Source organism: Aquila chrysaetos, chromosome 6 (assembly GCF_900496995.4).
Source record: "Aquila chrysaetos chrysaetos chromosome 6, bAquChr1.4, whole genome shotgun sequence".
Taxonomy (NCBI): domain Eukaryota; kingdom Metazoa; phylum Chordata; class Aves; order Accipitriformes; family Accipitridae; genus Aquila; species Aquila chrysaetos.
The window spans coordinates 48,105,935-48,133,456 of NC_044009.1; the positions used below are offsets into that span (position 1 = coordinate 48,105,935).

Consider the following 27,522-nt stretch of genomic DNA (forward strand, 5'->3'; position numbering starts at 1 on the left):
CTCTTACTTCTGGATCAGATGAGCTCAGAAACTCACAATGAGAGAACAGAAACAATGCCACTAACTTTTTGGTCATTCTCACCTGAATATACACGGAACAAGAAATTAACTCTGCAAAATGAGGAAAAAATTGACTTTGAAAACAGTAAGCTTGTTCCAGAACTATGCTTATATATGCATAAATGCTGGGTTTCTTTTTGGCTCCCAGTTAATAACATTTAAAAAACACACTAGTCAAGCCACAGTAGATAGTATCATCATAATTTGCTGTGACAATCAGCTTTCAAAAATCAAGTCTGGTTTATGTTACTAAATACAATGTGTATTTAGTTCTACGTCTATATTCTTGTGGACCATAATATCTTTCTTCAAAGAATGATTTAGCCCTTTTATCATGAGGAAGAAAATACCTGACAACTTTTTATGAGGAAATCTATATCTACCTCCAATTACTTTTTTTCCCAACAATGGATATAGCCCTTCCATAGCTGTTCCCTGACTGCTTACTGAAGAAAACCACATCAATAGAGATATAAACCTGCAATATTCTGTCTTCTATTATCCTAGATTTAACTTATTCCTTGATAAGGTTTAGGGACTGTCTTAGGGTCAGCAGGCAATAATGTAACAAAGGAATAATGATACATCATACACTTAAGGAAATACAGAGAAATCAACTAATTAGAAAAATAATAGTATTTTGTGTAACTGTAAACTGTAACCCTCCCAGTATAGTTCAATATATCATTAGTAGTTAACAACTGTTATAATATTATAACTTCAAAATAGTTAAAGTATCCATGCAAAAGAGGCTTTAAAAGCAGAAAGACTTGTAGAGTTGAAAGCTAACATATAGAGATGGAAGTGTTTTATTAAGTTTAAAAAAAATCTCAACAATTGTCATGGAAGACTTTTTTTTCCTAATTACAAGAGCCCACATTATCTTTTTATGCATTACATGCAGACTCTCTCTCAAAAAATTTACTACTTGCTCTTACCACCCTTAAATCAATAGAAATTAGCATTACCATTAGAGTGACTACCCTAAGACTAATAAGTCTTGTAATAAATACTTATAATCACTCATTTTTCTTGTTACTGTTGAAGTAAAACAAAACAGTATAGAGATATTAGAAACATTAATGGCAGAATAGCCTAATAACCTAATAATATTTGCTGGATCACATTACTCTTTAGAATAAAACAAAGGAGAAATGTCAAGAGATGTTCCGCTCTATAGCTTTTTCCTGACAATTCACCAAATATAGTTTTGCATTTTATGCAACTAAGCCACAGCTGCTGATGTAAAAATTTACATCAGCAAATATTTACATCAGTAAAACCTTAAGGGCAATGTGGAAAGTTGAAGCAGTCATAAACAATATTAATACTTCATGAATAATCTCACGTTTAATAGGCAGAAGCACCTTTCCTGAATACTGAGGTTGGGAATGCTCGGGACATACTGAACTGAAAGATCAGTGTTATGTCAGCTCCCATCATGAATACATTTCAGAGTTTCAAACCAGGCACAGCTAAACAAAGCATGAAATGTGCAGAAAAACATATTTCTAGAATAACAACTGCTTAATATAAAGTTAGTAAACTTTATCCACCTATATTAACAGTTATTTACTGAACAGCTCATAAACTTTACCCATTAATCATAATATCCAGCCACATCCGGAAAAAAAATATAGTGATAACCCAGACACTTTGGTTTTCACTAACAAGGCTGCAGTTGTAATAATAAAATTTAGTTTTACCACATAAATGTCCCAGACTTAACAATAGCCTCTCACTTTCCCTCCTTTAAAAAGTGAAAATCACTGGACCTATATACAATTACATATACAAAACCATAAACAATTATGAATCCAATTTAGTTATGAAATGAAAAGCAACAATATTAAAGTATTCATTTTTAACAGATTAAAAATTTCTTTCCTGGAAAAGAAAGCTCTGAAACTAAAGGGACCTAATACAATGTACCAAATTTAATGCTCTGTAAGAGAAATGGGAACATAAATGCCTTTTTGACAGTTAAATTGGACCCATTTAGTTAGAAAGAATAGTAGCACACATTGGAACACCTTTAAAAGATTCAGACTGTAAAAAGCCTTACAATACATCACAGGAGCTGACACTTTATGTTAGCAGTGAAAAGATTTTTGCCTTCTGTAGACACTAGCACCTAAAGTTCACAACAGAAGAAGCGTTTTTTCACATAACGCTTCCTTTTGTGCTGTGAAAGATGTTACACTGGCAAAATGTCTCAGTGTCATTGTTTACAGAGTTAGGAAAAAAACCAGCTCATTGAGAGTATCACATCTTAATACTTTTTCCTCTTTCTCATTTGCTTTGTTTTGCCTTTCTTCCCCCTTTTTTTCTTCTCCCTCTTCTTTAGTTTCTAACTTCTTCATTGGTCTTCTTCCTAGTGTTATACCACTATACTAAACCTATGTGAACGCTGCACTGTTTTTCTACAGACACACTGAGGCAGGCTTTGGTTAATGAATGTATTACCTCAAACTTCTACGATAAAAAGAAGAGACTGCACTATTAGCTAAGAAACTGAGACTTAATTTGAAAAAAAAAGTCTTCCTTGCATAAACATAAGCTTTGAAACAAGTTAGGAAAACCAAAAGCAGTCTCCAGAAATGCTATGAGGCAGCTTCTTGTTTCCCCACTGCAAATTAGCCATCAACTAGCATGTCATCCACTGTCTTAAGCTAATCTTAATTTGCATTTTTACTGGGATGGAAGATAGCTCACACAGATGGTTTATCAGAGAGGTGGTTTAAGATGGTCTTCTCTCCGTTCTCAGTCGATAGAAATTTTAGACTTTTTCAAAGCTGCTGATACACAATGACATGTTCACCAGGGAAGGAAGAAGGCAAACAGATGCTCCTCTGGCACTCTGCTTCTAGGCAGGCAGAGAAGGAAGGATGCTGAAGTAAAGAAGAGGAGTTTAGCAGATGGTTTGTGAATTAGGGCTTAATCTTGGATATTACAGAAGAAAAAACCATACGTTTATCCCATCCAGTATAATGCATTTTTGGCTTAATGGGTCAATCCACTGTGGTAATCATCTTATGTGTAATAAGAAACCAAAAGTTTAGCATACTGGTCTTTATGATTTTTTAATTTAATTAAGGCTCCAATTAGTTGTTTGTTCCATCAAAACCACAAAGAAACTACTTTGTGAATAATATACTATCTTTCACTGACTTTCTCTGACTCATACTGAGACCTCTAATTCCATGTAGAAGAAATCTCTATTCAGATCATCATATCATCAGAAATAAAGTTAACTCGCCGTTTATCAGTTGACAAAACAAACAACAGTCAATGGGAGATGTGGTATGAGAGGGGATAAGCACATAATATTAAAAATCTCATATATCAAATAGATGCTTGCTTCTGTTGGAACACTTTCATTTTCAGTCATTTCCATCTACTTTAAAATTAGTTGCAGATGGAAGATAGGTCTCTTTAGATCTATAAAGATTTAAACTACTTCATATATGTTTATCAGAGTGCCTTTGAAATGGCTTCCAGTTTAAATACTACAGAAACTGGTTCAGAAGTTTGAAATAATACTGTTGCTCTGTCTAGAAGCGATTAACAACAAAGAAAATAAGAGTAAAATTCTCCCCTGGGCTCTCTTTGAGAGGAGAATAGACCCTTTTGTTCCAAATGAAACTGATGACCTGTAGCAATTTTGAACAAGTCAGATTTCCAAATACTTCCTTATGTAACTCTGTGCCTTTAACTGGTACTGACTCCTGTTCGTTCTTTCTGTGTACTGCTCCATTACCTCATTTTAACCTGGGTTTTCAGTAACAAATTCTCTCAGAGAGACTGGCAATGTTTAGAACATCTAGTTCTGGTAGGGCTGAACAGAAATTGTAAAGATTATTTGGAGATGGCCACCTGAATATATTGATTTAAACTCAGTGTCACTTCCATGTAACTTTGTTACCTTTTGTGCCTCCTTTTGTATTTAATGCCTTCTTTCAATTTTCTACAAAGTCTACAGTCCATTGGGGGCTAAAATTAAATGAAAAACAACTTCCAAAGTGTATGTAATCTCCCTGGATCTCCTCCAGACTGCCAAATGAATTAGGATTTGATTTGTTGAGGCACTGGTTTTCACAATCAAAAGCTCCAGAAACCTTATGTGAAATGAAAAAATACTCCTTTTTGCAGAATGAATCCTGCACAATTCCTCAAACTGGAAGAACAGAGAAAGTGTACACACATATATATATATATATAAAAATACATACACATAATGAATTTTCCAAATACAATCCCTGTGACTGTGTTTTGTTTTACAGAGGACTACCATTGACAATGAAAAACAGGAACATCACAAAGATTCTCAAACATCTTGCCTTAACAGGTTCATGAATCTTTTACAACACAACAGGATACAAAAGTACACATACATATAGCTAGCTGAGGTTACAGGTCAGAAGCAGAAGCAGTCTAGCTTGTGTAAAGTGAACTGCAGGGCTATCTTTACAACTAAAAAGTGGAAGGTTACGAAGAAATTAGTGGGTGGGTAGGACCCCACAGTAAGTACCTACTCATTCCTTCATAGTCTGATACTTTTCAAAGCGTGTACTTAAAGCAAGAAAGACAATAAAATATAACCCCTTACACTCGTTTTGGAAGGAAAGACTGAGATCAAAACACATGACATAGATGGTACCCATGTCACAACATATTTAAAATAGGTATTGCTGCATCGATAAGTTAATTGTAAAAATGTCTGCAGACTGGATTAAACTGTACATGATGCTATAGCAATAAAATCATGAGCAATACCGAATGGTTAGATAATTCATCACCTAAAAGAATAATTGTGGGAAATCACAGCCAAGAACAAGGCAAATTTAAAAAATTGGTAATCAAGAAAGATTAACCCCATAAAGTTACTTATAAAAATAAGAAAGAAAAAGTCCCTACTGGCTGACCAAAGGAAATAATGCTCATCAGCAGAGTTCAGAGGCAAGAAAGAATCCACTCCAAAAATGTACACTGCACAAGAAATAAAGGTGTTAGGGGTATGGCATACTATGCACATGCTACACTGCTTTTTTGTTATTATTGTTTCTTCCTGCTGAAGACAGAACCCTATCAGGTAGTGGGTTCTTGGTGAGTTTTGAATCTGTTCTTAGTGAACTGGAACAAGTTAGATAAAGTTGTTTATATGCTGTAAATCTACTCTCCCTGAGCCGAAAATGCGTTAGCTAATGGGTTGTTTATGAGTTGCAAATCTGTTCAGTGAGGTGAAAATTTGTCAGATAATGGGTTGTTTATGAATTCTAAATCAATATTCAGTGAGTCGGAACTATGTTAGATAATAGCTTGCGTATGGGTTGTAAATCTGTTTTCAGTGAACTGGAAACATGTTAGATAATGGGTTGTTTCTGGGTAGTAAATCTGTTCTCAGTGAGCTAAAAACATGTTAGATAATGGGTTGCACGTGAGTTGTAAATCTGTTTTTAGTGAACTGGAAACCTGTTTAATAAAGGCTCTTTATATATCTTAACTCGGGTTAGTGCAGAAAAGTTCAATAATGTGTTAGATTTGAGTGGCATATCTGATTTCAGTGAGGTAGAAATCCATCAGCTAATGGATTCTTTATGAGCAGATCTACATTCAGAGAACTAAAAATCTGGGACAATAGTATCTTGTATATAATGTAGTTACTTCCTCTGAGTCAAATACTGAGTAAAGGTTTGTATGATTTGTAGACTTCAACTTAATGAGGTAGAAAGGGGTTGTAGAATTGTTAGAACCACACTAGATGTTTTCAATGCGGTTTTGAATCTCTTCCTAATAAAGTAAAACTTGCTACAGATGCATACTAACAATTTTGGAGGAAAAAAATAGCAAAATGAACGTCAAAGATGTTATTTTTCAATCCTGCAATGAAACATTATTACCAAAATCTCTCAGCTGGATTCCATTTAATAATTTCTATGTAATCACATATAGTTAACATGGAAATCAGAAAATTTTAGAATTTTACGTCTTCCACTGAATGGAATCACTGGTGTCAACCAGTCATACCACTGCTTTTATAGGTATCGCTGTCGGTCAAATAATTCCACTATATCAAGCAGCCTGGTGAACTCTCTCTTGTTTACAGTGAAAGTCATGTGCAGACTGTGCAAAGGAAGGATATGTAGTACAAAAATAACAGTTTAAAATGAATGACTCAACATAAAGAAAAGGGGTTTAAAACACATGAAAGAGAACAATAAACCAACATATACAGGGATGTGATATCCTTTCTCATTTACAATGAAAAAAACCCCTGAAACATTGCTAGAAAACAAACGCCATAGTTAACAAATACATACCAAGCATATACAGTAATTTTTTTGCAAGTACACAAAATTTCATCTGAAATTCAATTATTCAGAGTGCTGACTCTGCTAATGAAAAATTAAATCGGGCCTATTAAGATTACAAGTAGAAACACTTCCTAACAATTTCTTAAAACTGTAATTCTCAGCTATGCTTTATGGAATGTCTTTAGCTCTTGCACAATACCCTATTATAAAGTAATGAGGAATACTTCATTGTTCTTTTAAAAAACCAATTTGTATCTGTATCGGTGCTTCACCAGTATTTCTTTCTCCTCTTTGTCTGTTTTAAATGTAAAAATTTCCAGTAGCTTTTCATGTAATACTTTTAATCTGTTCCTATAATACCGGAGTTAAAATAGTGCTTGTATGTTACCACTGCACATCTCTGTGAGCTGTTTGTGTCTCTTGTACGGCTAACCGTACAACGCTGAATCCCGAAGTTTTAATGCTTTCCTGGGAGTAATGAGAACATCCTGACAACACTGCTTAGTTTCTCTTTACCATATCTTAAAACAGGTATCATTAATTCCTCTAAAATATGCACATGTAAAAACTCAAAGTAAAAAAAAAAAGCCTTGTATCATGAAAAATGCTTTTCCATTCATTAGTGTCAACAGTTTTCATGACCAGGAATACCTTCCCAGAACCACAGTGCAGAGGTACATAATGATAAAATTATCAAGTGTCAGTTGTAGAACAATATTTTGTCAGTTTGCAGCTGTTTATAACTTTTTTCTTTTAAAAAAATGTTCCATTAACGTGCAACAGCAAAGGGTGATATGTTCCACATCAAAGGTACTTCCATTTTTCCTAATCACTTTCTTTGGTCTTCTTGTTAAACTGTTTGACCCAAACAAATAGCTAAATGTAGCAATGCCATCGGCAACATAACATATGACATCATAAATTCAGATGAGAATTATCCACAACATAAGGAGCAAAACTATGCAACACTTCAGACATTCTGGAAAACAGTAACTGAAATGAACTGTAGCCTCCAAAAAACCCAGACAATACTCAAAAATTACAAGGAAGAGAAGAAACACAGTAAATACATGCATCTGATAAACCTCATTCATCTGTAGTCAGTTATTGCATATTTTAGAACAATTAAATTGGAAGAGAAATAAAAGACAGCAGAAGTTTTTAGAACTTAGATCTTTTTTAGCACAGATTTTTTGATGTTTAGCATTAAGGATATCATCTTAAACATTCACATTCAGATTTTGCTTGAATTCTAGTTTTACCATGGTAAACCATGATAAGTTTTTACATACACCTTGTATTAAAGTTATGTTAGACTTTGTTGGTAAGGATTTCAGTGCCGGATCCTCAGAAGATTTTACTGAGGCCTCAGCTGCAAAATACATTTTGTGTCTTGTCCTGAAGAATTTGGTGATGATATTGGTGGCAATTCCTTCATAGCAGTGCCAAGCTTTAAGTATTCAGAGGCTAAAAAAATGTCAAGTTTCATACAACTCCTCCTACTAGTGTGGTGAATGAAGGCATAGTAAAAATGCAAAGCTACCGAGTAAGCCTCTACTAAAAATGAACAATTTTGTAGGTTCGAATTTGCCACCGATTACCACTGATCACAAGTCACTTTTCTTGGGCTCGCTACAAGAAGGGTGAGCTAACTGAACGCACTGACCAGGGTCCTAATATTTTATACTGAGGAATGGTTATATCAGCAGAGGTATCTTACAGTACTTCACCCCCACTAACTAGAAGAATAAACAACCAACAGGTTCGTGGGGTAAGGGAACTTCTTTCATTTCCAAGCATTGCACAATGAGGTTTTGTTTCAACAGTAAAGCTCCTTAAAACAACAGTAATACAAATTAAGCACCGTCATTATCACTTCTGTTTCTAGTAATATGCTTCACACATTGTAAGATTGTTGTAAATTATTTTGAAGTTGTAAATTTAAAGATAATGTTTAAAAGTATCTCATAGGGATAAAATACAATACTTGTGTTATATACTTAAGCATGCTAAAACTTCATTGACATTTTTTATTCTATAAAGTCAAATGCTTATCAGCTTTTCACTTAATAAAGTTTATTGAAATAAAGTACGTATCTTAGGAAATAGGTTCTTTACTTACTTTCAATTAGCACTTTTCTGCCAGCCCAGTTGTCTTTAATAACTTGTATATTTCCGAAGTGTGCATCACTGAAGAATATGCGATTTGTACCTCTTCCTTTCAGACTGTAGTCAAAAGCAAGAGCTATCACATTTTTGAAGTACTCTGGATTTTCATATGGCCTTACGGGTGAGTTTAAGTTGGTTTCATCTGAAAGGTGTATACTTTTTAATATTGTCCTTCCTGAGTACAACAGGTAACCTTCATGTCTCAGGCAAGTAATTCCATCTTCTGCAAGATAGCCATGTGCACAAGCACATGTTCTCTGTGCATTTCCCCGATAAAGGCAAAGCTGATGACATCCACCATTATTCTTGGCACAAACATTAGTACCTGTAAAAAAAATAATAAAATCTATCTTTTACAATATTACACTTAGCTAACTTAAATCAAAATGTAATTTTATGTATTCTAAGAATTCTTCTCTCAAAACTGTTTCTACAATATTCGCAAGTAAAACAAATGCCAAAATAGTAAAGAATGTAACTTTAACCACAACCTAAAGACAATTTTAAAGAACACAATTCATGTGCAAATATAATTAAGGTCCTTTCCAATTCATAAGAGTATGTATTTTATTAATAGAAAATGATAAAATGGGTTATTCCTCCATAATCAGCCGAAGACTTAGAGACTGTTTCAAGTGCTTTGAAAGATTTTTTTTTTTTTAAAACACCTGTTACTGGCAAAAAGTCAAATTTAGATACCATCAGAATACAGTACTGTTTTTAGACAATTTCTATCAAAATGAAAACATACATATTGACAGGTACAAAACTGCGTCAAACCAGTTCCTTGTTTTTAATAAAGACATTTCCTAACATTTTGTTCTAATTTCCTTTAAAACCTGACTTTAAAAACTTACTCCCTGACAAATGCCTACCATTAAGAAATCATTGTCAAATTAGTAACTTCAATGACTTAAACTACACTTGTTGCAAGCAATATTTAAAATTACAGTAATTGTCAATAATTAGGAGCTATTTTCCTTTGTCTTTTTTGGACTATGTATGAATTACTATTATAGTTAGTTTAGATAATTTAGTTTCTGTTTCTGACAGCACTTTCCATATAACAACTCAGCTCTTTCGATATAGTCAATTTTCCCATTTCTGAAAGTTTTCCACATAGTAAAGGAGAAGAAAACATTTTAAATAGACTGTTTTCAGGTAGAAAACCACAGTAATTCTCAGGGACTATGTGGTGTCTGAAAGTAGTGTTCATTGTATTTTCTAACTGCTATGTTTCAAGCTGAAGATACTTTTAAGAAAAAATAATGGGGGATGAGAGCTAATTTGCTCTTAAAATTAGAAACATTGAATTTTGTGTTCCTAGGCAAAATTAGATGAGACATATTCCTCTATAGTTACATAAAAACATTTGGAAATTTAGTTGTATACATTTTTACATTTGGTTTGTTTTAAAGGTTCTTTTAAAGTTTTATTAGGCTAGAAAAGTTAATATCTGTTTGGAAGGATGAGAGGTTGAGAAGAGAAAAGAAAATACATTAAAAAGATCCTCAAGCTTCTAAAATCTCTCTTCAAAAACTTCAATGCTTCCACAGTTCACCAGCTCTAAATATCTTTAAAAATGGCCAATCCTGAAACCAGTGTAGTTAAGGCGTGTCCTTGCAGCCATGTAAAATAGCACTGAAGCATAGGAATCAGCTTGCGAATAGCACTGCAGGACTGGCTCATCAGAAAGGGTAAAACAGGTGTTTGAAAAAAAAGCATGAATCACAATCAGCACAGGTTGTTGGTTTTTTGTTTGGGGTTCTTTTTTGTTTGTTTGGGGTTGTTTTGTTTCTTTGTTTGTTTTAATAAAAGAATGTCAGGAAGCTAGCTAATTACGTTCTTTAAACAGTGTTAACTACTTCTAGTTCAATGAACTTAAAAAATATATGTAATAGTGTGATAAAGAAAAACATTCCAAAAACATTTTTCACCTGTTTTTTTCCCTTTTGTCCTTCTGGCTCACTGACATCCCCTCCCAAAGACATTAACCATTTGTACCCTAGTAAAATTTGAAAAACGTATTAAAAAATCATTCAGTTATGTTTTTCAAACTAACATCAAAAGATTTTTAGCCTCAGTAACCGTTTCTCCTATTCCTAATGCGATCAAGTTTTTAAAGCTATCAATAAAAATCATTACATGTAAAGAAGCATTGTTTTATCCCATTGTTCTATTTTCCTAATTCTATAATATAAAGCCCTTCCAAGCAAGCAGACATTAACTATTTCTAGCCTCGTTAAAAGAAACGATAAATTTTTGTGTGGATTTTATTTGTATCCACAAAATATGATGCCCACAGTACTCTGAAATTACATGCAGAAATTCTTAGTAAAATTGATAAGCACATGTTTGCAAAGTAATTTTTTTCCAAAACTATTTAAAATTCCCTTGAAAAACAAAACAAGAAAAAGAAAAGACAGTTTTTCTTATTGATTGTTAGATATGTTTTCTTTCAAAATACAGATTTATTTTACGTGTCATATTTAAAGCAGTTATTTAGGAAAGATGTATATAAAAGAAACAGAATCTTCGGGTCTGTAATGCTGTGATTAAAGCAACTTTTGAGAACTACCAACACCAGAGATACATTTGTACTAAATTCTATTGTACTACAGTAACATTTTTTTCCTCTCTTTTTGATTATATTTATAGAAAATTTTGTCTGGATGGCCTGGTAGCAGTTTGTTCTGAGGAAATCATAATCATTTTTGGTAGACTTCTAACCACCTTTGTTCACTGAAACAAGTTTTTCAAGGTCTCTTCAAAAGCAGAATTTTAGGAGGAAAAAGACAGCTAAAAGCAAGATTATTCTCAGTCAGGTAGTGGAGAGTAAAATTTAACCATTGGTACCCTAAATCACAGAGAGTATATGGTAACTTTTGTCTCCTGAATATGCTAAACAAATTGAATATAAAGGAAATCTGATTATTTACAAGGTCTCTTCCCCTACAGAAAACTAGGACTCAAACCCAAGTAATTTCAGGAAATAAATATTTGAGACACAGAGGCTGGGAATTTCTAGCTGTGAAAAAAAAATTCTGGTTTGCTTTCCAATAGAAATCTGAGACTGCCTGAGATTACTGCTATTTAAAGCACAGTTCAAGGTCCCTCTCATTCCTAAGACTGTTTTTTGCTTTTTTTTTTTAAAAAAAAAGAAACAAAACACAAACCACCAAACCTGGAATGATAGGAAGTGTTCTGGTTTTAGATTTTCACCTTAAAACACTCAGAAGAATTTTAGTAGAATTTGTACTGTATGTTTTCTTTAGTACATTACTTTTAGCTTAAAAAAAATACTTCAAGAGTAAAAAGTGGAGATAAAATCAGTGATTACTTAACTTTTGGTATGCGCTAATATACATAAAAAGTAGCAGGTGATATTAAAACAATTAATAGCATCCTTAAGAACAGCCAACCTTTCTCTCGTGCTCTATTAAAGACTTTCACTTCCTTCAGGTTTATTCCAAGGCCAGTCCTCATGGTCACAGCATCCGTGGCCTCATTCTTGTGGCCTCTTCTAATAGAGCCATTTGCATGTGCTCTGCCAAAAAAGTTGAAGATGTCTCATCAACAATCCTCAACTAATTCACACCAAAGAAATGACTGAAGGGCAGTGGAGAGTTCACCTAACATAAGGTGAAGAAACCTGTTCTCATCTATGACACTGATAGGCTTTAGCTTTCAGCATCAGAAATGCCCTTTCTTTGGAAATTGCATAGGTTTCTGCGATCCATTCTGTGACCTTGCTAAGGAATGGCTAATCCTACAAAGGTGAAGCACCTGGCACTGAAATAACATTTTGAGACTCAAATACTTACGAAAAATAAATTACCTGTCAGACCAGTAGATGTAAGCTCCAAACACCGCGACTGAAAACATATCCACATTGCTCCCTGACAGCACAATCTCCCGATTCCCTCCACTCTCAAGGTCAATTCTTTCTATCTTGTCGGTACGAGCATCACACCAATATAATTTATTTTCCTAAAGATTAATTTTAAAGGAAACATCAACAGTCTTGTCCAAGTATTTAATTAAGAGTTATTAAGATTACATCAAAGTGGAAGACCAGTTGGCTTTAATGAAACATAATACTGTACATTTTAACATATACTGGAAGACAGAGGAACAAACCTCATAGTCGATGGAAATCCCATTAGGCCACGCAATCCCCAGGCTCACAAGCACAACCTTCTCAGACCCATCTAAGTGTGCTTTGCCTATGCAAGGAGTCTGTCCCCACTCTGTCCAAAATAAATACCTAAAATGTTGTAGAAATTACCAATTAAAATTTAGCATCAAAATAAGAGCTGAAAATATGTAATGCTGTACTTCATTTGCAAACAAAATGCACCATTAACATTAAAAATGTATTTAAAAAACGTGATAAGGCTCATGTCTCTAAATAATCTTAAGAGATTAAATGTCTCATAATATTTGTTTCATAGAATACTATGTTGGAAGATTTTTTGCAAATTATATATATGAAGTAATTCTTAAAACTGTATGCGATCAGTCAATATGCAATTCTATTCCTTAAAGAATTCAGCTTTGTGCTTGGAAAAATAAAAGCAAATTAGAAAAAAAAATTACTGGAACAGAAGCTCTCGCATCTAATTACTAACAAATGTGATAATAGAAGAGATGTATGTCTAACTTAAAAAAATGTTTTAAATATGAAGCACTGAGGAGCACTGTGGGAAATGGTAGAGCAAAGGGATTTTATTTGGGAAGAAAATATTTTTCCTATTCTCCCTAATGCTCATGGGAAGAATCTGCATCTTACTTATCTAATTTTATATTACTGTATACTTACTGGCACAGTACCATCACTATTTCAGGATAAGATACTAGGTCAAACTTCTGCCAAGACCTCCTACTCCTCAACCTGTTGCTTTAGGTATAGCAAAATGAGGCCAGTTAATCTACATGGAGCACTTCCTTTACTGAACAGTAACCTATGGAATAGCTTTAACTAAATGTCTATGTGTCTACAAATGTATCTATGTACGTATACATATTTGTGTTTAAACGTATTATAAACACACACACAAATATATATATGTTCTGAGCAAGAAACCTCTTTCTAAGATAATATAATTGAGGTCTAGCATATTACTAATTGCCTGAGGAGAAGCATTTTCATAGCAAGTATTCATAAGAACACACTAAAACATTGTTTAGTAATACGCTGGACACAAAGTGAATAGAACATACAAAACCATTCTCCATTGTTTTTCTCTTTGTGGAATGTATCTATTAGTCTGCTTTTAAAGATTACAAAAGTCTTCTGTGCATTACTAACCAGTTCTACCCCTGAGCTGGAAGGGACCTTAAAGATCATCTGGTTCCAACTCCCTGCCATGGGCAGGGACACCTTCCACTAGACCAGGTTGCCCAAAGCCCCATCCAGCCTGGCCTTGAACACTGCCAGGGATGGGGCATCCACAGCCTCTCTGGGCAACCTGTTCCAGTGCCTCGCCACTCTCATTTGATTGGATGACTTCAGATACATGAAATAAGGAGGGATAAAAATGGGACAGGGGAGAACAAATATGGATCCTATAATCAGCTCATCAAATTTAACTTCTGAAACAGTGTCCACCTTACTTTGGCTCTAATTGTAGGGCTTTCTGGCTATAATAAAAACAAATCTGTTCTCTTATTTCTTGACATAGCAAACAGTAATATGAATACTAACTATAAAACTTATACTACATTAGGAAATTAAATGCTACATTATCTAAATTAAAAAGATGGTTTAGAAATGTTAGAATAGACAGTATTAACCATCTGGATATCAAAAATCACTGCTTAAGTTTAACACAACTTTAACCAGATTACTAACAGCACCTCTAAAGAGAACTGAACTTGCTTTCAGGCATGTAGTCAGAGGTACTTTCTTAAGACAGGACATCAACTAAATGTTGACTACAGAAAGGCAGGCATTCAATATACTTGAATTAAACATTCTGCGCTCTTTCCTTAGACAAGTTACTCTGAGGGAAAAAAAACCAAACCCAAAACCATATTTAGCAGGTTAAATGAAGCCAGAATCCTCCAAAGAAAATCCAGAAAAGCTGCCAAAAATGTAAGGCAAGTAATGTAACACTCTCTTAGAGCATTAATGATTACAAATATAATGATACATAAACTTACATGAACTATTCACTAGTACAGAAAAACTTGATCTTCCCGTATCTTCTCAAAAGGTCTGGGAAGTACCATCCAAAATACTTGTTTCCTGGACCTTTGCAGGTAGCAATATGCTACCAACACATTTGGTGTATATACTGGAATGCTAGAACAACTACAACTAAACTTATTTTGGAACTATCCCAAATGTAATTTACATAGCTGACAGAGGTGCAAGTGGCGGAAATTTGATACTGGCTTAGAATCTTCAAAAAAATTTTGGAAAAAAATTAAACCAGAGTTTAAACTCACCCCCACACCCCCCTCGCCCCAAACCCTAAACACAAATGAAATTCCCAAAATGTTTTCAAAGGAGGTATCTTCAAAGTCTAAGAATTATTTCAGTATGAGCTTAACTCTGTATTTCAATCACAATTCTGAGCTTGATCAGAAAGCTATTATTTAATTGGGAAAAAAAACCCATCAGCCAAGTGTATGTTATATGAATAAGAATACCTGATGAGGGACAAAGACACTCCTTTGTAGGACCACACATTCTTAATTTTTTCCTTAGTAACAATAAATAATGTTACCAACCAGCTGAATGCTGGCTGCTTTATGCCTTGGTATAACTGCCAGATTCAACGAGATCTAATAACTGCTATTTTCCTCTCTATTCTTATAGCTGTCAACTCAAGCTTCAAGAGAAATGAAGAATGTGAAGTCAGGGTAAGGGGAGGGAAGAATACCTTTGAACGTTTTGCCTCATAAAGGGAAAAATGACAATAACGTAGAAGGTAAAAAGGCCTTAATCTTCTGGCAGAAAGGTATATCTGTACTCCACTAGCAAAACATTGCTATCCTTCTGAATACTCCTTCTGAAACTTCGATTGGAGACATCTCAAGATATCTTTCTGTGGCACGGTATTAAAAAAGAGAGATGAAGTTTATCTACCTTCAGAGAAGATACACCGCTCTACCAGACATGTAAAACAATTAACTTATCTGTGGTCCTCTCATCTTTCTATGTTTTCTTAAGTATTCTAAACACATCAAAAAACTAACTATAAAACTCAGCAAGATCAAAACATCTAAGGAATGTTTCACAACTGAATTAATTTCTGCATTTAACATTTCTCTACTTTACCGTTTTTTGTTTCAAGTGCAATAATTTATACTCCTCCAAATTACATTTTAGCCATATTTTAGTAATATCTGCTTTTTGGTGGCATTACACTATTCTAAGACCTAAGAAGATGGTTCAGTGGCATCTCTAAATATCCATTAACTTAAAAGAAAGAACTGTTTCTTTCCAAAGAATCTTGTTAAAGTTGTTGGTTATCAATTCATCTGCTTATGTGTATGGTAAAATAAAACCATGAACTATTGAGCCAGAAAGCATCATGTGAAAATATTGTCATTAAAATAAAAAAATCCACACTTAAGTAAAAAAGCAACTTTGCTATCAATAGCAGTATTAAATATTATTCTGTCAAGGTTTCTGCATTTACTCTTCCCTATAGCAATTGTTAAATGCTGGATCTCAGCTACAATCCATCTTTCCTCTTCAAATGCTGCAGAAGAATTGATTATACTTTTTACAATTTCTAGTTGAAAATAATGCATTTTTTAATGTAATTCATATTATTTTAATATCTAAGTATTCTGCAGAGAAACTGCACCTGCTGCACTTAGTCCTCATAGACTTCATGGGGGCTTTTCTTTTCCTTTGATGTAAGGGGTGAAAACCTAACTGTATATATGTACAGCAAAAACATGTTGAAGAAAATTATACTGTACATTAATTCTTGTTTTGAAGAAGTTTGGTCTACCCTTCTGGTTAGAAGAATTTTATCAGGCTTCTGTGTACTTACCTTCAAAAGTTTTTTGGTTTTTTTTTAGATTTTGTTTCTAACAGAAAAGCACAGATATTCTGGTACACTAAAGACAAAAATATACTAATTATTTCAGCCAGATCCTGACTAGGATCTGAAGAAGAACAGCATTAATCCTAAACTGTTAGCAGATACTGTCAAGCAACCAGTGGTGCTATATGAACACAGCTGTAATGATTTGTGGCAAAAGCTATTGCATTATGCAGAAAACCAGTTATTGCTTTCACCTTCATTCTTAAATACATTAAGTTGCAATGCTTTAGTCTGCAAAATATACAGATCACTATGTCTAACTTCTCATAGAAGAAACCATGCCAAAGATCCAAATGGCATTTTGCATCACTGGTATCAATTTGGCCTCAGTGAGAAGTCAGACTTCTTCATTACTATGGCTGCAAACTCCTCTGAGTACAGAGACTGCTTTCCTGAAAATAGTGAGATAGTGATTTGATTGAATCTGGGGCAAATGAGCTACAGTGTCACCTCTGGCTTTGAGGGAAGGTAGTTGCTCAAATAATTCTTTAAGATTTTGATACACACCGTTTAGCACTTCCGTTTTAGCAGGGTAAGCGTAGCAGTTAAATCCATTGAGTCTTGCTTATATGCCTTTTCCTCAGAAAGTACATTTCATATTCCCATAAAAAAAAAAGATGGGAATTCTTTGCAGAATTTACTGCTTCTGTTTTAGTTGTAGCTCTGCTAACAATAGTTTTGGAGCTGGAAGGGGACAGAACATCTTCTATTTCTGTTAATGTTGCTGTGTAGTCCCTACTCTAAACAAACAGTTGGATGAATACAGATGTCATTTTTGACGACTCTTACTCTCTCACCCACACGCTTCATCTCACTTTACTTTCAGCTACCCTGAGCAATCTCCTTGGTTGTAGCAGTGGGCTATTACATGATACTAGAATTGATAACTACCACGGATTGCACTGTTCTATGATTTCATTTGTGACATCAAGGTCTAGTGGAAGATGTCCCTGCCCATGACAGGGGGGTTGGAAGTAGATGATCTTTAAGGTCCCTTCCAACCATTCTATGATTAGCTAATGGGACTTCCTTGGATTTGCTGGAAACTTAAGAACAGATTTAAGCATGCTTCCAAGCAATGTCTAAACTTCAGTTGAAATAACTGTCTTAGAAAATGAAAACTATTTTGCAAAGAAAGTACAGCATGTCACGCATACAGAGACCAATGAAAAAGCTCAGAGTATGATAAGAATAACACGTCCTTCCACCTGTGCTTAGTTACAGTACAAGAGTTTCCAATACAATCCTTTCTGGTTTTATTAAATGCTTATCTATTAGGATGAATGCCTCGGTTTAGTTATCTAAGAGCTTCAGTGCTAGCATGCAAACTTTAAAAGAAATGCAAGTAGCCATGGTCATGTTACCCTTTTTCTGGGTGTACCGCAATAGATCTTGGCTGGTCCAAACCCTGGGATATAATTACATATCGGAATGAGCCGTTGAGCCTGGCAACTTCAATTAAGTTGAAGCCATGATCCGTCCAATAAATGTTACCTAGGAAAAATACCTTGAAGTTACTGGAAAAAGAAAAGACTACTTGAAAAGTATTTGAATGTTAAAGTGTGTAAGTTAGGACCAGAAACTAACTGCTGTATTTTAACTTATATGTATCTTATGTCTGTAATTTGTAGTCCTATTCAGCCTTCTGTTTTAAAGTGTAAACTTGTATTCATGGTTGTCACAGTTGAGACTGTCCATCTAAGAAATAGTGTCCAAGATATTTAAATAATTTTTCTGTCTTTAGTAAAATTGCAAAAACCAGTGGCGGTATCTTCAAAGAAAAATCTCTAAACATTTGGAATATTAGAAATCAGAGCTGAAAGCAAACCAGGTTATTTAGTCTTGAGCTGAAGATGCAAGAGCGTACTGTCAGAAATCATGACAATTCCTGAAGCAGGCTAAGACCTACCTGCTATCCAGTCCACTGCAATGCCTTCAACTCTTCCCAAACCGTTTGTAACAATGTCTTCTTTCCATGTTTGGTCTCGTTTAGATCTGCTAATTTTATTGAAACCCATGTCTGTCCAATAGATTGTATCATTTCCTATAAAATACATGGCAATGATTCTTAGACTAATTCAGTTGCTTCAGTCCAAGTATCTACATGAGTAACTGTAAAAACTGCCAATTATAACATATTGTCTCAGAGTAAACAGGAATGGTATCAAAACTATCATCTTTAATTCCTCATTCTTTTTCCATTTTTTAAATTTTATTTAAAATAATTAAATCAGAATTCTAGGTTTTCTACTGGTTATTTAGTACTGCACATATAACACAATAGGGCCATGACAACAGATGGAAGCTACTACCCCTGTTAAAAATCACGATAAGTATGTTGTTTGGGTTTTTTTTTCTCTAATGGGTTAAATGCTTGAAAACTGTATTATTTTGTTTATTAATCACTATTCCAAAATATTTAGGAGTCTGAAAAACTACAGTGTAAAACAGCCTACAGAGTCTTTTCCTTCAGCAACCATACAGGTTGAATTTTGGCAGTATAAAAAAAATTTAACTAGAAAAAAAAAAGTGTGACATTTGAGAGTGATATACTGATAAAAGAATAAAAAATTGACTCTATCCACAATTCATCTTTTATTTTAAATGTCCTGACAAGCTTTCACTAAGAGTCTTTTTTGGTGTTTTAAGGCATTTCAGCTGTCTTCCCTGCCATTCTGCTGCAGTTGGCTGCTGCGGTTGGCGGAAGAGAAGGACCACTATGTAGTCTTTGAGTACAACCTATTATCACCGACCTTTTAAACTCATCAGGCAGGCCAAGAACTTGGAGTGGCCAAAGCACAGACATGCACTCCCCTCTGTTGCCACAAAGTACCCTTGATAAAGAGATGGGGCAAACAAAGCAGTGATGTCTCTCAAGCAGAATTCTCTGTATTTCCATGGACAGAGCTCTGAGTTAACAACCCAGCTACGCTACAACGCACATTCTGGTTTCGAAGTCGTCTGCTGGGGACCTCCTGAGTGAGCTATTTTGTCTGGGAAAGACACTGCTCAGAGATAAGTAATATTTGTTCCTTTATTTTTTCGTACTTTATATATCTGCTTTTGATTCCATTAAGAGAGAGAGAGAGAGAGAGAGAGAGAGAGAGAGAATATGTGTATATTTATCTATTTCTCTCTATAAATATAGAAATATTACTTATATATAAAAATATTTCTATATCTACATATGTATACACGTATATATACATATATACACACATATACACGTATATATACATATATATCTACACACGCGTGCGTGTGTGTGTAAATATAGATATATAAAAGAAAAGAGAAAAACAAAATTTACACAGATAACAGTCAATTCCAAGACCAAACCAGTTTGGTATGCTCAAGAACCCTAGCCACACTACCAATAAAACAAATGACAAATTCTGACTTCAAGTATCCCAAACATACAGTTTGATTATCACATATGGGAGGCATGTATTTTGCTACTTATTTCAAATGAGTACAAAAATTACACAGATCTTAATACTAGCTGCACATACATTCAACAATAAGATACTGATCTATGACTGTATGCAAGTGTATGCCAAACACCCTTCAGTGGAATATGAGATATACAGAATTACTACAGAGTCTTATCTGAAAGTACATAGTTAATAAAAAAAAATTTCTATCTATTATGTTTACCAACTGGATAAGACATTCTAGAAGTGAATTTTATGTATTTCATATTCCAGTTCAATTCATCTCCATAAAAATAAACCACTTTGTACTCATACTATGACTATTTAAGTGAGCCACATGAGCAAGAATCCACATAACAGCTTAGAAACTGTTATAAGGACACAGAGATCTCTGTGGTTTCACTTCCATGACTAAATCCTAATGTATACAGCACAACTGAATTCCTAGTGCTGTTTTCCTAAAATAGCATTTTTCAGTAATCCAAAAATTCAAACAACTGAATTACCTGGATTTGCTTCTAGATAATCACGTGTTAAAGAGAGAAAAACAATTTAAAAAATCATATTTCTCTTTAAAATATATCATTACACACAACAACCATTAAAAGTCTATCTAAATTACTTTATATATATTATTATATAGTAATATAAATTATATAACTTACTTTCGGTAAAATGCAGTATTTTATGACACAGCTTTGTTTTGTTAATGATCAACATTGTTCCTTAATACACAATACACCTGACCTGAATATCAACAGGTAGAAAGCAACTAATGGCTATGCACATACAAAAAAGGATGGTGAGAAGATACAAAATCACGGAGATGTGCAGATATAACTTCAGAGATATAAAAATACTTCCCAATAATAAAGGAAAACAAATTTTCAAGATAAATATTACAAGGAATACTATTTTAACATCAGTCAAATTGTTTTTTTATTTAATTGGAAGTGTTCCTGTAAAATGACCAGAATTTTTAAGCAGAATGTATCTGTTCTACAAAAAAAATTATGTAAGTAGTTTTGGGACTGCAACTAATCGGGGAAACTCAAGTAATATTTGCTGTGTTGGAGGAAGTTCACAAAGCACATGCGGTTCACTGCTTCTAGCAAGTATCCTCAAAAGTAAATGCTAACAGCTTGAGTATGTAAAGATAATAATTACCAAGCCACACATGGATATTAAACCTCAGCTAACACATGATTTCCTTAAAATTCTCATATTCTTTTACAGTCCTACGCCTCACTTGCCTACATTTTGTATCCTGAATTACATATTCATTAAACATAGCTGTAAAATGTATTGACTATGACATTTTGATATAATTGTTCAAAGATGGTCCAAGGGAAAAAAAAACAACCAACCAAAAACAACCCACAAAACTTTCCTTTTTTTGAAGTACTGATAAAGGTTATTTATTCACAGCAATGCAAAATTTTCCAGTCACTATGTTCCACACATTACATTGCAGAGTATTTTTTTTATTTTTTAGGTACTTCATGACAGCTTAAGAAAAGAAAAAACCTACACTCTTTTGCTGTACAGTGTGAAAATTTCCAAGGAATTTATTGTCACCAAATTAATAAAGATCCATGTGGGTTTCAAATACAGATGATGTTACAGCATTTGCTGAGTTTCAATTTGCACTTGGATACAGATGGTATGATCCAAATGACAAACCCTTCTCATTTTACGGAGACTGCAATTTTTATGGGTTCCTTCCTGTTAATAAACAAAGTTTGCTGTATCTCAATAAATCATGGAGTAACATTCTCAGTAGGACTCAACCACTAAGACTCATGCTGGGCAGAATAAGTTAATAGGAATTCAGATTAAGCAATTAGCCTTTATTTTGTTGTAGTCTGTTCACTTATAAAAGTGGATGACGTTTTCACAGATCTGTGTGTCAGTGCTGTCCCTGTCAGGTAGTACTATTAATATTATAATTGCACAAACCTGTTTTATTTTCCCAATTACTCTGAAAAATAACAGATGTGGAGACAAAAACTCTTCAGCATTCAGTTCCTGAAGTCAGTTGTGGCTTCAGACAGATGGAAAGAAGGCCTATACTCAATTTTAAGCCTTCAGTATCTATTTACCTATTCTATTGCTGGAATCTGAAGAGGATTACTACCTGGAAATGACAGTTGCCATAAAACGGGAAACAACTGTCTGCAACTTTACACAGCTTCCACAAGCATTTTGCTAAGTGGTGAGCATTAGTAACCATGGCCTCACATTGACTCCTACAATCCACAGGCAGCTTATCAGCAAACACTGCAAATTAATTCTATTTAATGCTTTAGTATTTTGCCAATAAAATCCTGTAACTCAAAATTCAACATACGACGTATTTGCTGAATATTACGCCTTTTGTCAGGCTTTGTCAGCTTAGTCTGTAAATGTTCAAAATGCTTATTTCAACAAAGAGAGTAGAATCTATTCTCCTCCCACCTATACACACCTGTATGTACACCACAGATACAAATGGCTGGAGGCACAATGAGAGCATGAGTAAGAGGGGGACAGAAAATGGAGACAAAAGTGTGGAAAAATATGTGACAGAACACCTCTGGGTTCCCAGACCCCACTAGCAAAACGCCCATTCAGCGAAACTCAGTGACGGACTGGGAAGACTCCGCTTTTCACAGAAGCAAAGTCTTGCAAGTCTTAAGCTGTTTCTGAGATGAACTACTGCAGAACTGAAAGAGGCTCAGCAATAACACTATGTTATTTCAAAACTATCAACAATTTCAACTATTAGTCCACATTTATGGTGGTTTTTTAGCACTAATGAAAACATTCATGTAACCACTCTGCGTTGTTGTACTTTAAAAAGACAGAAATGCTACTATCCATTAAGTAGTTTGTGCCCTCTAAGTCAGTAGGAGTTAAGATAGTGTCTCCTGATGAACAGGATCACTTTCTTGAAGACATAGTTCTACTCATCAATTTAAAGATCATAATTCTGCAAATAAACATGATGTTCTTGTTTCTTCAATACACAGAATGCTCTTGGTGTCTAAAATACAATAGTGCTTCTCTGCCATGCAGGTTCTCCTCCAACCAGACCAAGCTTAAGTACAGAGAATTTCCCGTCACGTGAAATAACAATTTTAAATGCAACCCAAAAACTAAGGTAAAAAGTATGGTGAGCTTCCTGGAAGAATCTTGAAAGGAAAAAACAATGGGCATCTGCCTGACATACTGTGAAGAAGTCTTCAGCAGCAGGGAAGAATCTATGCTGTTATCTTTAACAATACAGAAATTAAAGGCTACTAGGATCACACAGTTTTATAAACCTATGTCTTAAATAACACTGGGAACCCCACTCCCTAACGATCTCTAAAAAAGTCCAAAGGTCAAAACCACTCTTGCAGTACTTTAATGCGAATTTATAAGTATCAAGACAGAGAGAAAAAAGGTACGTTTATCTTCTAGTTCTTTCACGTCTGCAAAAAATATTGCCATAAGTCTTTCAACTATGGTACGCTATACTACTAGCATATGTTAATATATTTTAGCCACTTTACACTCCTAAACATTACTGAGAGAAGATCAGAATTTAGGAATGTTTCACAATTAAGAATGAAAGGCAAGCAACAGTCACTAAGTGAAAAAAAAAACAAGATGAAATCTGAAAGTACCTCCACTTGCTTTCTGAACCATATTTGATGAACAAAGGTTTCAGGAATGAATTCAGAAAATTCAAGGTAACGTATCAAAATGAGAAAAACAATTGCTTTTTAAGCTGCAATGCAGTTGAAAGCTGTACTGTAACTTTTTACAACACAGTATCCCCTTGTGATTTCACTCCTACAGAAGATTTACACTCATGTTTAGCAATGCATTTGTCACTGTCAGTCGTATTCATGTTCCCTGTGCTGTAACTGATCATCATGCAAGCTGGCAATTGAGTGGTAAACCTCACTCAATTTCATCCTTCCTCAAACCTCATTTTTCCAAAAAGCTAAAAATTAGCACATGCATCTTATTCTTTCAAAATACTAATTTGATATCAACTAGTGAAGTCCAAACAAAGCTCTCTAAAGTAGGAGCTAGCATATCCTATAAGTGGACTATGCTAAAAAAAAAATCTCAAAACCAAAGAAAACACAAGATGCAAAATCCCCAATAAAATCCTAGTATCAGTATTTTAGAATGAAAACGTCAAATTTCAGATTTTTCTATTACATATCATAATTTTGTAAAGCTTGCAAGACTTGAATTAAAAAATGGTATTTTTTTAAGGTAACTATACCATGATAAAAAATATAATCCCTGGAAAACACAATTGCATTGCCTTAGTACTCTCTGTCATGAACATGCATAGCTACCACTTCATCTATTCCTGGAAAGATACAGGATGACAGAGAAGTCAGCTGTATCATAGTCTTTCCCATCTAAGATATGTGTATAAAGGCATTGGCTTTTAAGTGATTTTTGTGTCTCAGCAGACTGTGACTGAACTATACCTATGATATAACAAAAGCTCTGAATATTAGCTGTCACTGATTTGAAAGCAAAATATACAAGTATGAGGGCACTGTAAAATGTTGAGTGAACTTGGAATTTTGCTAGGCAGAGTAGACGTACAAGAGCATCAGTGAAGAAGGCAGGCCAAAACCAGACAAGACATTAATGAATTTAACTCCTAACCTCTTAACAAAAGATTACTGGTATTTGTGTGGTGAAGTAGTCAAACAGAACAAGCAGAAAAAGGTCTGTTTTTAATAGGAAGGCATATATTAACATATACTTAAGCAAAAACTTAGGATCTCTCAATGCTGAAGTCCCAGGGAGAATTTATTTCAAAATGAAAAACAATGGAGTATGACAAAATCATTGCATGTTTCAGGAAGCCAATGTCCATATGTATATAACATAGGTAACTAAAATTTTATTTCTAAACTGCTAGCTCATAAACTCAATGGGTAACAAAAACAGCTCATGAGAAAATCAGTTTAGAAGGAAGGCTGGTCAAAGAGCTGATGGGTTAAAAATATGGAGATATAAGATGTATGCAGGTCACTACTTGATCACAGATTTCTTATTTTCTGTAAACCAACCAAAAATTCCTAATGTCTTTGAAGATATTCAGACCCCTTATCGTACCAATGGGAGATGTATCCAATTACTTTTCAGGATCTGATCCTTAATTTCTTTCCACCTTCTTTCACACGCATGCAAAACAGAAACCTCCTAATTTCATAGGAAATTTGTGAGGCTATCTAAACTAAAAACTGTTTGTTATTTATAACACTGCAGTGGAAAGGTATGCAGTGTACTTAAGACAGAAATGCCTGTTCTTCAGGCTGTTAGAGCACCCACTTCGAAAAGGAAGAAACAGATACAGAGTTGGCTTGTACGCTGCAATGAAGTGGCTGACCTTTACTGGACAGAAAGAAAACTATTCCACTCAGCTGTCAAAACCACCTGCTAGGTACACTACATAGGACTAAGAAAATTCAGTGGAAAAAAATGTCCTAACAGGAACAAGCTTTTTTCTATGAAAAAGGAACTAGTGAAACCTGCTTTCCTACAGATTTATGACCACTTGCTGTAAAACCACCAGTTTCCTACTCAAGATCTCAGTGATCTCTCCACTGAAAAACAGTGGATAGTGCTGCTAATGCAATCTACATACACATAATACGTGCTTTTCTATTTACTGTAAAAAATAAACAGCTAGAGGTTAACACTGTAACACACAATCAGCTTCCAATTCCTTTAAATATAGTTGTAATTACTTAGAAGGTTTGAAAACTCGTGGTTTATTTCATTTATAAGAAGAGTATCCAGTATTTACCATACATACAATAAACTATACATAATATTTACCTGCATGGAAGTCTATGCCCACAGCAAATGAAGTTCCAGAAACAGGCATTAAAGCATCCATTTTATCATTTGGATCAAGAGGAATTCCTCTAATTCCTTCATGAATAGAATACATAAGAAATGATTCAATACCTGGGGGAAAAATAAAATAGCCAATGAGAACAAAGTGGAGACTTCTCCAATTAACAAGACTTGAGGAATTAACAAGCACTAGACATAATTTTCCAATACTGCTCCATAGTTTCCCAGAATGGTAACTCCATCTCTTTGAAAAAACATCCATGAATTACTATGGTGTATTTCTAATTCAATGATAAATGCAGTCTTACAAAGAGAAGGGAGTCACTGTCCATTTCAAGCATCACCTTATAATTAAGTAATTAAGCAGTAATGAAAATTAAAACTTAAGAAGAAAGTGTTTTTTAATTATGAGGAATTTAAGAATATTTTCAGTCCACATCTGCACTTTCTGTACATATTCAGCAAGAGACAACTTTAAAGAACTTGTGGAAAGTAGGACTCAAGACTGTAAATTGTCTTTTGAGGCATGGGATTCATCTTGCCTCATTTAGCCATGCACACTTCCTTTACAGACAATAGGGAGAAATACATAGTCTCAGTGAACAATGCAGATGATGCATTTTAAATGCCTACTTTTGTGTTAGATTAATTACACTCCAGATGCACCTATTTCTATTAAGTAGGAAGAAATTCTACTGTGTAGAGGTCTTGTTATGTAGTCATTCCCAGTTTAGATGAATCACACCTAATTGTTGACAACCAAAATGAGAACAAATAATTTGTTGCCCTAATCTGTTCATACTCACTTCTAAGTTTAAGAAAAATTACACAGCATGATGATACATAATGCATATTACTGAAGAATTTTAACTACTATACACAAAAAAGTTCCTTTTTCTTCACACCAATTCTTTGAAAATTTCTTTCTTTGTAAAGATCTAGCTAGTAGAAGACCCTAAGAATGTGGGCTAAAATGTTTCGGGTAGGGAATTAAAAAATTTCCTTCAAAAGAAGAAGAAATCTAGCTAGCAAATGAAAAGAGCAATGCTAAACAAGTATATATGTACAGGATAGTACTTGCCAGTTTTTCTCCATGAATTTTCAAGACAGCATAAAAATGTTTTTGACTCATGACTTTTTTAATTGAAGGAAAATTTAATCATAAAAAGCTGTTATGATGTAGAAAGCAGTATATCTAGACATAGAGGAGGAATAGATTTTGAATACACAGCATCTACCAGTTTTAACTTAACCCACATCTGAAAGTTATAAATATCTGAAGTAATTGTAAAAGGAAAACCAACAACTTTAAAAAGAAATAAAAAATGTTAAGAACATGTTATTGTCACATATGAAAAGCACCGAAGAAGTAGAAAAGCCACATTTATGTAGCTTAATTCTCCTTCCATGTGTACTCTACTATTAACTAGATGAGGTAGCAATCCCTTATAGGAATATATAATATTAAATTTATACAACTATAAGGCACCTTTATCATAAGGCCGTTTCATATTACTCAGGCAGAAGTAAGACTTTGCTTGTAAGCTATGCTTTGCATTTTTCCTGCTCAAATAGACAAAAGATTAAAAAAAAAAAAAAAAAAAAAAATCA

At 34.1% G+C, this 27,522-nt stretch overlaps 1 protein-coding gene across 8 annotated transcripts in view; it reads right to left on the bottom strand.

Moving 5' to 3' along the window:
• Positions 1-27,522, bottom strand: part of LRP1B (LDL receptor related protein 1B) — a 759,343-nt gene that overhangs the window by 173,575 nt on the left and 558,246 nt on the right. For all 8 annotated transcript variants that reach the window (XM_030018329.2, XM_030018325.2, XM_030018333.2 and 5 more), the window contains 7 exons: positions 25,891-26,022; positions 18,522-18,656; positions 17,977-18,106; positions 12,684-12,810; positions 12,382-12,533; positions 11,966-12,090; positions 8,497-8,868 (listed from right to left, as the gene is read on the bottom strand). In XM_030018329.2, the coding sequence (XP_029874189.1) occupies positions 8,497-8,868; positions 11,966-12,090; positions 12,382-12,533; positions 12,684-12,810; positions 17,977-18,106; positions 18,522-18,656; positions 25,891-26,022 (1,173 nt within the window). The remainder of the gene's footprint in view (positions 1-8,496; positions 8,869-11,965; positions 12,091-12,381; positions 12,534-12,683; positions 12,811-17,976; positions 18,107-18,521; positions 18,657-25,890; positions 26,023-27,522) is intronic.